The 12,504-nt window shown below is 40.7% G+C and overlaps 1 protein-coding gene across 1 annotated transcript in view; it reads left to right on the top strand.

Moving 5' to 3' along the window:
• The window catches only part of waplb (WAPL cohesin release factor b), a 37,279-nt gene that overhangs the window by 15,885 nt on the left and 8,890 nt on the right, over positions 1-12,504 (top strand). The window contains exons 6-13 of the mRNA XM_042397522.1: positions 4,226-4,321; positions 4,464-4,634; positions 5,222-5,358; positions 5,457-5,568; positions 5,756-6,001; positions 6,554-6,665; positions 8,063-8,160; positions 9,027-9,103. Coding sequence (XP_042253456.1) covers positions 4,226-4,321; positions 4,464-4,634; positions 5,222-5,358; positions 5,457-5,568; positions 5,756-6,001; positions 6,554-6,665; positions 8,063-8,160; positions 9,027-9,103 — 1,049 coding nt within the window. The remainder of the gene's footprint in view (positions 1-4,225; positions 4,322-4,463; positions 4,635-5,221; positions 5,359-5,456; positions 5,569-5,755; positions 6,002-6,553; positions 6,666-8,062; positions 8,161-9,026; positions 9,104-12,504) is intronic.

The raw sequence follows: 12,504 nt of genomic DNA, 5'->3' as shown, positions 1-12,504 counted from the left end.
CAAAATAAAACAAAATGTGAATGCTGAGTGTTTTTTACAGAATGACAGAAACACTCTTGTGGAGTCAGTGATGTTACAGAGTGGAGGTTCAAGTACAGACATGAAATGCGACAGTTTTGTTTTGACCTGTCATCACGTTACTTACGAAATTAACGCCCAATGAGAAACGGCTGATATGATCTGCCGCTGGTGAAACAGGAGATGCTGCTACATGAATGTTTTGCACACTTCCAGATCACAGATCCGATAACATCAGAGCAAAGTTGCGTGTTTTTTGCTGTATTTTTGCTCCGGTTGTCAGCACGCAGTCGCTCTGCGCGGTGAAATGCCCGCACTGTTGAGAGAAGTTCAACAACACTCGCAGGCTGAGGTGAACAAAACACATCAGTACAGAAAAGAAAGGACTTGCATTTGATTGAGTTTATTTTAGCTGATACTGATCCATTAAAATATGCCCATAAAGATCCTCTAGTTAAAGGTCTAATGTGTGAATGATAGACGGCGTCATTTCTGCCACAAGATCCACATTTGATGACGTATAAGGTTCTTTTTATTCAATGACAGGGATACACCGATCCAACCTCACGCTCTGCTGATTCACATTGTTATACCACTTCAGTTCCTGCCAATACTGTGTGCAGATCAATATCATTTTCCCCAGATCTGTCACCGCGTTGGAATTGTTTTTATGTAAGGTAACATGAGGCCACTGAGTCAGCGGCTTCCAGTCAAAGTAACTGATGATGTAAAAACTGAATTTTTATAATGTCATTGACAAAGAAACTGTGTTCAGTATCTGCACTGATTCTCATTCAGCGTATCAGGTCTGTACATCCCTTAATGGATTCAGATACTAAATATCAGGAGAGTTTGTTGAGTGCTCTCACCTCACTGCTCATCTTACCTTGTGCATACTCCTTTCATCAGCGCAAAGTCAGTTACTTCAGTACAACCGTGATTTTTTTAAAAAAATTTTCAGCCGAGGCAGAGATAACTTTGTTCTGAAGTTCTCTCTCTCAGCTCCTGCAGGGAACTTTTGAAGTGCTAAAGTATAAAGTTAATTTCCTCTGCGTCTGCCCCCGTTGCGGCCCAGCAGTAAGAGAATTAGCAGACACGTCGCCCATAGGAACATAATGTACTTAATGTACTCTGGTTCTCTGGTTTCATTCCCTGACTCTCGCAATAACTTCCCTCCCTCTCGGTTGAATAATGTGCTCTCCTCTTCGTCTCCATCGCTTCCTCTCAATCACTTCGTATTTACTTTTGACTTCTCTGAATAACATTAATATGCTTTCTACTGTAGCTCTCTCACTCCATCCACCTTCAGTTAACATATTTGAGAGTTGAGTTCATTATAAAAACAAAAACCCCCCTCGGAAGTGACCGGCCTACGGAGGAGTCGTCAAAACTCTGCCTTGATTACAGCGCGGAGTGCTGTTAGGTTATTCTGCCCGAAGATGCTGCCAGATATTAGATGTTACCATAATGACAGCGCACAGACAGACTCATCCATATTTAAGAGATGGTGTTGGGTGTGTTTGGGACGAGCAGTTATTACATCCATAACAATGACCCTCTCCAGACTTCCAGTGTCACTGTTTTCCCTGTTGTACCGTTGATTTTCGGATTATTTTGTCAGCTCTCGAGGAAAGAGAGGAAGAAAACTTTTTTATTATTCATCTGTCCATCATGCGAGTATCTCTTGACTTACGCCAGGTTCAGACTACACAATACCAACCTGACAGACGTGAGGCGTCAGGACCAATTAATGTGGGACAATTAATTGTTAAACCCTGTGTAGTAGACGACAACCAACCCTGCATCTGGGACGCTCATGACGTCCTGAAAATAAACTAGAATGTCAGAATTATTTTTTTTTAACCTTCTCTCACTTCATATGACAACTTCCAGCAACAACAACAACTTCTGTGACGTTGACCAGTAGGTGCAGAGAGCGCTCTTCTGTGCAGAACGACACGAAAGACGGATGATGTTGTCGTAGCGACTCTGTGAGGTGGAACTGTGAAACAGAGGAAAGGTTCATGGCGCTATGGCAACCAGACAGCCAGTATCATACACACTGCTTTGGACGCCATCGTTCGTTTACATTCTTGTTGTTCCTGGAAGTCGGCCCCTGGCCTCTTCTTCTCTACGACATCACGCGGGTCGTGAAAGACGGGAAGCTACGATTGGTCGGGTGCCAGCGTAGAGTCTGTCATGTCTCCCGGCCAAGTCGCAAGAAGAATCTACAGTAAGAAACATCTTATTGGATGAAAATATCATGTAGTCTGAACCTGGGATAAGGCTATTTCCTGGATATTATGCTACCTGACCTTCAGTACTGATACAAAAACAGTATTTTTGGGATGTAAAAAGAGGCTGAACTTCTCAAATGGTGAATGATTTCTGAACACAAGCAGCTGTACCAAAACTAAATAAACTGATGCACCTCACCCTGAAGTTAATTTGTGAACAAGCTCACATGTGAGTAATTGGACTAAAACAGCCCTTTATGGCTTGTAGGAGCTGATATTGTTTTTTACTCCTAATTGTTTTTTTCCTCTTTGGTTGCTCCTCTGCCACAGAGAGTAAACACTAAAAGATTTTAAAAAATGAGCAAAGAAAATCTTGAACGCTACTGTTACATTTTAAGGAATTACATCTTATTTCTTTTATATTTCTCTAATAATTGGATCGATAAGGAGAACCAAACACAATCATCAAGCCTGTTCAGTAAAATCAAAATACCAAATAATTAATAGAAATACTTGTGCTGTGTTGATTAGAATCACCTCGGCAGTGAAATGTCACTTTGCTGTTAACGGATGCCCCGCAATGCCAAAACAGTACTCTTTTTTTTTTTTTTTTTGGTCCAGGGCATACAGCAGGAACACAGCCGCTCTCGCCCACATTCCCTCTCTCTCTCTCGCTCTCTTCTCTCCCATGCTGCTTAGCGGCAGGTGGGCGGGGCGGGTGGGGTAGGTGTCCGTCTGTGTCATTCAGATTACTGTAGGAGGCTTTAATTCGGTGTGTTGATGTTCCAACACAGCAAAGCTCATCCCCAAACTCCCCTTTTGTCTCTGCTTATTAACCCACCCCCCCCTCTTCCTCCACACCTCCCTCACTACTTCACTCTACAGCCAACTCTTTTCTTTCTCTCTCTCTCTCTTCTCGTCCTTCCCTCGTTCCCTCTTGTTTTTTCATCATGAATGCCCCGGCAACCACCAACCACAGGTTTGGCAAAAATACACAAAGAGGACAAGAGACGAGCCAAGGATGAAAGCATGAAGGGAGGACGGTGGTGTGGGAGGGTGTATTTATTTGTTTTTAAGTGTGTATCCTGCTGTTTGATCAGTGCTGGCGGAGGACTCTCACCAGCTTAATGTGCATCTAGTTATCCTGTTTTCCCTTCTTTTTACCTCCTTTATTCTTCTATTTCTCCTCTTTTTTTCCACATCTGTTTTTATCAACGTCCTGATTTGTCTTTTTTATCTTTTAACTCTTCTCATTGTTGTCAAGTTTATAAGAAAATACTGAACTGTGAGATTATGAATTGTTGGATGTATTTTAATGTTGACATTATTCACAGGAGCCCTGCAGCATGTACAATCAAAAACATAAATTTTAAACATTAAACATTAATCAATTGACAAAAAACGTAATCTGTGACTATTTTGAACAACAATTAAGTGCTTAAGTCATTTTTTTTTAAGCAGAAATTCACTGCGTCAACTTCCAGTAGGAATATTTTCTTCTATGATATTCAGGTTTGATCAAACTCTTAAACATTTTTAATTAATCCAAATGCTGAATCTCATTCGACGTGTCCTGGGGAACAAGTTTTTTGACTTCACATTATAGAGTAAAAATAAGATGAAGACTAAGAAGCTGCTGGGAAATAAGAGACATGTTATCAGCATTAAAATTGAGTCAAGGATGCTTCACAAAACTACATACATAATTAAAAAGAAGTGAAGAGCTGTTTACATAAATTTAACCCAGTAGAGGTCCTTAACATAACGACCTTGGTAGCAGACAAACAGAAAGCAAAAATCAACAAGGCGATTAAACTTTTAATGACCTACCAGTGTTTTGTTTTTGTTGGGTTTTTTTGTCGGTTTTAACATGTTTTAACGGTTCTGTCTGTCTTAAGACATTTGAACATTCATGCTTCCAGTTTCAGAGATGTTAATCTGGTTTGTGTGTGTGTGTGTTCATGTTGCAGTCTCCCACCAAAGCCGTGTACAACGCCAGACACTGGACGTTGGACAGCGAGGAGGAGCCTCCTCCGTCTTTCCTCTCACGATCGCAGACAGCTCCTGTAAGTACAAAATGACATGTCCTTTTCTTTCCATCAAACAATCTCAATATAAAACACAGCTTCAAATGCTTCATGAGCAACATTATATATCTGACACATCCCATTCATATCATTTCCCATCAACCCTCCTCTCTCCCTCCAGGCGGCGGTCTCAGCAGGAGGGTCGAGTAAGGAGCCTTCAGATGCTCAGAAGGACAACGGCGTTTTCAAGGCTCCTCCACCTCCTCCCAAGGTCACCAAGTGTGTCACCGTCCCTACAGACCCCTACCAGGACACCGTCACCACACTCAAATGCCGCAAAGAGCACAAAGAGGTACACAAATATTTGACACTCACTCCAAAGCGGTATGCCACTACATACTAATGACACCTTGTCATAACTTAAGGAAAAACATATTAAGGCGTCCTGGTGGTTTATTACATGTATCACGTTATTGCAACGTCCCAGGTTCAAATCCAACCAGACCTTTGTTGCAGTTTGTCCCAAATTTCCGTTCACTCTCAACTAACTATTATTAAAAGCATGATAATCATAATGCTAATGAATCTATTGTTTTAGTCATTTTTCAAGCATAAATGCATAATATTCACTTGTTTCCAGCTTCTCAACGTTTAGGATTTAATGCTTTTTTCTGTCATACACTACCAGTCAAAGGTTTGGGCACAGTTTCTAATTCAAGTGAATGGGAAGGTGACTGGTACTGTATATGATGTATTTTAGGGTTTTGAAGTGTTGGTTAAATGAAACAGGTAATATAAATATGTCACCTTGGCCTGTGGGAAATAGTGATGGGCATTTTCTCACTATTTTCTGACAATCGAGACAATAATTAGCAGATTATTCAGTAATAAAAATAATCGTTAGTTGCAGTCCTAATCCCCGCCCTTGTTGTTTTTCAGTTGTATACAGTCGTCCAGCACGTGAAGCACTTCAACGATGTGGTGGAGTTCGGAGAGAACCAGGAGTTCACTGATGACTTTGAGTATCTGGCTACCGGTCTGAAGAGCGGACAACCTCTCAACACACGCTGCCTTAGGTAAGAACCTGCTGGAAGGAACGAAGCACCGCTTGTTTGACGCCGACTGTCTCAAACCGCTGTTTTTATTGAACATGTTTGTATGTTTCGTCTCCCAGTGTGATCAGCTTGGCTACGCGCTGTGCCATGCCCAGCTTCAGGATGCACCTCAGGGCCAGAGGGAAGGTGGCTCAGGTCTTCAAAACACTCAACGACGCCCCACAACACCCGGTGAGGATCTGACAGTCAGATGGGAGGGGGCCGTATTCTTAAAAACAATATCTATATAAAAACACATTCACTGAAATTATAAGCTCATTTAGGAATGACACAACTCTGAGAGCTTGTACGCTAAATAAAATAAGCTATTTTAATCAATTTATTGACTTTTAATAAATGTATTCTCTCTTCTCTGCAGAACCTGGCTCTGTGTACGGCGTCTCTGATGTACATCCTCAGCAGAGACCGGCTGAACATGGATCTGGACCGTTCCTGTCTGGACCTGATGATCCGGCTGCTGGAGCTGGACCAGGACCAGTCGGGTGGGGCCGTGATAGACTCCACCAGTCAGCTGAGCGCCAGGGAGATCGCCAAGATGAAGGAGAAGATCAGGAAGCTGTGTGACACCGTGCACAACAAGCACCTGGACCTGCAGAACATAACGGTAACAGAAAGTTCATCCTATTTTCAAACCGACGCTGCTGTTTTGTTTTTTTTTTTTTTTCTTGACATAATTTGCTGACAGTCGATGTTTTGTGTGAATATTCAAGACGTCAGATCATTTTAATTTCATGTACTCTGTTTTTTTTCTGCTGAACTGCTTTATTATTGGGGTGGAAAAGCTTTGAAACAGCATTTAGACTTTTACTCCTCTCCACTGAAACCTCTGACTAATGATATTCTTTCAGCAGCTCTTCAGTCAGGGTGACTCACTGCCACCCACAGTGAATCCAGATATTTCTAGCAGCTCCACTGGAGCTTTTAGCGATCTTTAACCCCAACAGTGAATATCAGGTTTTGTCCTCGGTCTCAGAATCAAAGTGCTTCTTGCTAGAGCTGCCATTTTACACCAACGTTCAGCAGTCACACAGGCAGAAATTCATCACAGAAAACAACTTCTGCACAATCACAATACATCATAAAATAACTGGAATGTGTATAACAGCACAGACTGAGATGTAACCTGTTTACCCCCCCTCCTCCTCTCTTTCTCTAGACGGGTCATTTAGCCATGGAGACGTTACTGTCTCTGACTTCGAAGCGAGCAGGAGACTGGTTCAAAGAGGAACTCCGGCTACTGGGAGGACTGGACCACATAGTAGATAAAGGTTATACATTAAAGATGTTATAAAGATTTGATTGATTTGTTCCTTTCTGGTACTCAGCCCGTATGGGCTTATAAGACACTAATCAATAATAACCGGGATGGTCACATGACAATTCATGATGTACAGCTCCACAGATTCAAAAAGAGAATATTCAGCATTCAGTTTACATGGAAGAAATGTCCTATTATGATGGATACAGTGGTCTGTCTTAGCAGCCTATAAATCTCGCCAAAACAAAAATGTCCATATTAAAAATCCAACTCAACATATCAGCCTCGGACAACCAAAATGAATCAGGATTTTTCAATTGGAGTCACTGTATACTGTACTCGACGACACCAAGATCACAAAAAATTACAGAAACGTTGCTCTTCGGGAATACCTTTATATCTGCCTACCTCAGTTTCCAGCGGTGAAGAACTACTTCTTAACTGAGCACACAGGAACCTTTGCCTTCTCTGTAAATTTAATTTTATATATGGTTCTGTACAGTAATCCTCTTTGATTTGAATGTAGTTTCTTAAAACTTTGGTTTCTTACAAATATCTGTCTTCCATTGTTCCTTATAGATCTTTAGTAGTTTTTGTTTGACCGAGGATAACGGCGTGCTCGATCCCAGTTAAATATCTTTTTGGTCAGTCGTTAATCTGGCAACTGAATAAGGTGTTTCCACGACCTCACCGTTTCAACTCTCCGCTTTACAAGACATGACTCCCCATCCCATATCACCTTCAACAGCTCACTTAGCAGTAAATTTATGCACCCCCAAGAAAACACCTCATGGCTGGATTCTGGACAGCATTACTCTCCGGGGCATCTTTAAAACCCCTCACTCCTGCAGCATAAAATTAAACTGAGCTGACCGTTGAATCATAAAGTTTAGTGAAGGCTGAAAAACTAAGGTCAGGACATAATTTCATTTTATTCATTACGGACCCTGGCACTCTTCCTGCTGATTCTGCCAGTACTTAAATTCCATCTGCAAAGCACATATTTTAATTAAAAACCAAGCCAAAGATATGTATAAGAACTAGTGTACTTCAAAGACACTGCTCCAAATTTAAATATGCTGTTCACGTTGCTTTCTAAAATGTATAATCTGTGTTTTATCACTATAAATGGTCAGTCTCCATTTACTATACTCTTTTGTAAACTAATCTTTGTCTCTGCGAACAACACAGTATCATCAGCATATAACAAAACTCTTAAATTCATATTATCAGTCACTACGCCTAGATTGCTTCATTTCTTCAGCTAAATCATTTACATAAAGGGCAAATAATGCAGGATAAAGAAGTTGTATTGATTCAAAATAACTCAACAAATGCTCAGTTTATATCAGGGATGATGCATCTGTTTACTGATTGTCTCCCGTGTGTGTCTCTCCGTCTTCACAGTGAAGGAGTGTGTCGATAACCTGAACCAGGAGGATGACAAGGAGAAGCTGGTGTCGTCTCTGTGGGGAGCTGAGAGGTGTTTACGGGTGTTAGAGAGTGTAAGTTTGACATTGACTCGAGGGCTTTGAGTTAACTTGAAATCTTCAGTCTGGCTCAACTTTATCTTTTCCAGTCTGTATAACCGAAAGAGTGAGATTTGATTGGAAACGACAGGATCTAAGAACATCTGTCACTTTTAATCAACACAAAACCAATGATTTGGTTCCCAAAAATCAGACATAAAATGACAAAATTTAATTAAATTTCTTCTAAAACCAGTTCAAACCATTGAGGTTTAGTTGAACCGTAATGGTTCAGACATCTGCTTGCTTATGATCCTGTTAATGTACCATTCAACTCTGAATATCTTAATCGGATTAACTCCTCAGTTTAACGCACACTGCATGTCTGTGACCTTGAACCTAAACACCAAACTTTCTGCAGGATGGATATTTCCTTTTTTTTTTTTACATAAAGAAGAAAATAAAGTTTAGTTAGTGAGATGAACCACAAGGAAAGTTAGTATAAGTCAGAATTCTGTGTCCATTTGTATACAGGTTGGTCTTTTATCTTTTTCTTGTTCAATGGAGACGTCAATCTCAAGTTCAGTTCTGGACCTGTGAGGATATCCTCTGCCTCTAACAACACAAACCCCCTTCAGTTTTAGATCCAGACTTTCTGCAACAACAAACATGATTAAAAAAAAAAACACAACATACTGGAGACACAAAGTCAGGAGAGAAGTTAGAATTTAACATGGCTGCTTATTTCTTACACTGACATGTGAAGTTCTATTTCTTCTTTAAGAACATTAACATTTTTGGACAAGTATAATTTCAAAAATGAGTAAAATACTCCTCAAAAGCATCAACGGAACAAAAAACAGCCGATGTCTTTAATAGTTTGTGTGTGTTTCTACATACAGGTGACCGTCCACAACCCTGAGAACCAGAGCTACTTGATCGCCTACAAAGACTCATCGCTCATCGCCTCCAGTGCAAAGTGAGCACACACACACACACACACACACACACACACACATTTGTTCATTTACTCAATAAACAATTCAGATATACTGAACACTTGACAGAAGCAGATTTAAACCTTCAGAAACCCAGATGGACTCAGCGTGTGTGTGTGTGTGGCTGAGTCAGTGTGTCTGCTGGTTATTATGTGTATGAAAATGTCCCTTTTCATAGGGTTTTGTTCAATTTCCTGGTCATGACATCATGTCAGTCACAGCGCTGACCTTTTGACCCTTGACCTTGGCCTCTCTACTATTGTAGAGATGGAGAGAAAGCTCAGTCCGGTGTGGAAATGACCCGACCTCACACTCTCTCTCTCTCTGTCTCTGTGGGTCTTTGCTCCGGAGTATTTCACACAGTTATCGGTGTTTTTTATTTGAATCTGATCCTGATACAGTCAGTTTGCTTCAAATCTAATTTATTTTATTCCTTTTGGATATTATCATTAATTAATAACCCCAATTTATCACTGATCATTCACATTACTGTACTTCAGTCAATCACTGGGCTACGTACAATTATTCCTCTTGTTTTGTGATTTAAAAAAAAAACTGCTTTGACAGCTTGATTTGTCAAACTCAGGTAAGATGATGTTTAAAAAAAACACCAACACATTTATCTCCAAAGAACTAACTTTGAATTATATCATCCAAAGAACTGAATTATTCTTCTTTATTACATAACAAAAAAAATAAAAGATACAATGCCTCGAGACAAAACTCTTCTAATTATTCAACACAATCGTTTGGTTTGAGGAACTGGAGATTTTAAATGTCTCATGATGGTCTAAATTCTTCTTCTGGGCCTGAACCATCCTGATAAAAAGAAAAAAGAAAACGCAGAAAGAAACTTCAAATATTGAATGTAAATTTTGACAAAATGTGACATGTATGCTTATGTCTTACTGTCCTCTGACTGTTTGTGTGGCTGATGGTGTCAAACAGTTTTTATATCATAAATATATCATTTAATTCAACGGTAAAATGTCCCATTCAGTACATACCTTGGTCACAATTCTGCACGAACAAAAGTTAAGGGGTTTTTATCAAAAAATAGTTTGTGTATGTTGTTTTAACACAATCGATATCGGCCTCAGAAACCAAATATGAGTCGAAGTACGTAGCGCTGAATTAATTTACCTTCTCCGCCTCCTTCACCCTCTGCGTGACCGGACCTTCGCCCTCTACAGAAGGTCTGCAGTGAGGGGGGGTTGGAGGGAGGGGTGGGGGGGGGGGGTGAGGATGATGAGGATGAAGGCTGAATATGTCAACAAAGAGCTGCTGTGTCAGTGGGCGACACAGGCCTCAGTCTGAGCCTTCAGCTGTCCTCTCTGTTAACTCAATTAACCCCCCGAAACCTCAGGGTGAGCGAGCGAGCACCGCCACCTCCAACACAACTGAATCTGTGTGTTCATGTCGAACGGACTCTTACGCTCCACATCTTCATCTTCTTCCTTTTACCGTTTACTGTCTTCTTGTGTTTTTCTTCTCTTCCTCTCTTTTCCTCTTTTACCTGACTTCACTTTTTTTTCTCCTCTCTGTTGCCGTACATTCTGCCCTTATTGTTTCAACCCAAACTCACCCCTCTGCCTCTGAGGGATTCAGCTGTCTGCAGGACTAATTCAGTGAACCCCCAAACCGCCTTGTTAGCCAGCACACACACACACACACACACACACACACACACACACACACACACTCACACACACACACAAAACTCCCTTTGTCTCATTGACTCTCCTCAAGAAACCAAAGTTTTTCTTTACAGACACAATAGTAACTTAAATCCTGTTTTAAAGTTTGTTGCATGCGGTCTGTGCTGAAGCCAGCCCTGGTTAGCGGTCCGTGGTGAAAGCTCAGAGTTAGCTGGTTAACCCACTTATGTCACGTAGACAGTTTTTTTGTGGGGATAGTTGTGGGGATTCTTGCTCCAAGCTGAGTCATATGCAACCAGTGGAGTTTTATACAAGTCCACACACTGGATTGTAGCTCCCAAAGTCTTATTATTGACTGAAAAAGGCAACGTTTTCACCTCACAGCGTCTAAATCAGACAAAAAAAGACTAAAGGGAGCTAAAATCCAGTGTTTTTCCTTCATTTCATTTGTTGTCTGACACCTGACGTAAAAATATAGTATGAGATGCACACATTCTATCTTTTTTCCAAAAATAAGTTTGTTTTCTGGTGATGTAGGTGGTCGGAGATGTGAAGAAAACATAATTAAGAACCTTGAAGTCTAGTCGTCGTCACAACAGAGCTTGAAAATACAACATCTCTCAGCTGCAGAATGAGTTTTTAGCCCAACCAGAAGAAGAACATGAACGAACTGCTTCATGGACTTTCTTGCAAACTGCTGTTGATAACATGTATATTATTCCTCTTTTCAACCACAGCACAAATTTACTCATTTACTGTGGTTTTCCTCTCCGTCCTCCCTAAACTCTCACTGTGTCACATCCTGTCTTACTGTCACTCTCCATAGCTGGTGTCTGATTATTTTTTTGCACTGAACCTCCTGTTTCCCTTTTCTGTTCTTCCTTCATTTCCTTCCTCTCTCTCTCTCTCTCTCTCTCTCTCTCTCTCTGTTTTCTGCTCTGTGTTCAGTCACCGCTGTCATTAGATTTAATCTAGTTATTTACAGCAGGCTGTTGACCTGCTTCACCCCCTTCTGCTGCTGCTGCTGCTGCTGCAGCCGGCCTCTTTGCGTGTGCTTGTGTGTGTGTCTTTATTTGTGCTCTCAGACACATCTTGAATGCTGCTCTGTTTTTTGTTTTTTGGTTTTTTTAATGTGTAGAAAAAGGGGTAAGAGGAGAGTCCCATTCAGACATCTGGAGGTGAATCCAGTTTGTTTGTGTTGGTGATGAACGAGTGACTGTAAATTGATCAAAGCAGCAGGTGAAGACAGTGAATTAAAACACTCGATCACCGGTCTGATGGAAAGGAAACAGGAAGGCTTTCATCCATCATGAAAGATTTTTATTCTTTAATTTTTGACCTAAGCAGCCATTTCAGGGAGTTTTTTTCAGATTGTGTTTACATGGATCCTTAAATCACCAGCTGTTTCTTCCATTTACATTATCTTAATAACAGCATTTTAGGGTCAGACTTAAAGCTATAATATGTAATTATTCCACATTATAATGTCTAAAAACAACTAGACCTATGTTATATATGTTGTTGAGTTGTGTACTTACATTATTAAATGTTTCCAACAGTTTTCAAACCCAGAGAAATCTGTAATTTAATCAAAGTAACGGTTTCATTTGGTCGCCTGTCGATGGCGTCATACCTCCTCTACCAAAGAGTAAACACACACAAGATGCATACGGCGGCGCTGTGTTTGTCCGCTACAATGGCGTCTACCAAAGAGTAACTTACAC

Source organism: Thunnus maccoyii, chromosome 20, assembly GCF_910596095.1.
Source record: "Thunnus maccoyii chromosome 20, fThuMac1.1, whole genome shotgun sequence".
Lineage (NCBI taxonomy): Eukaryota > Metazoa > Chordata > Actinopteri > Scombriformes > Scombridae > Thunnus > Thunnus maccoyii.
This window is presented reverse-complemented; position numbering and strand designations above follow the sequence as displayed.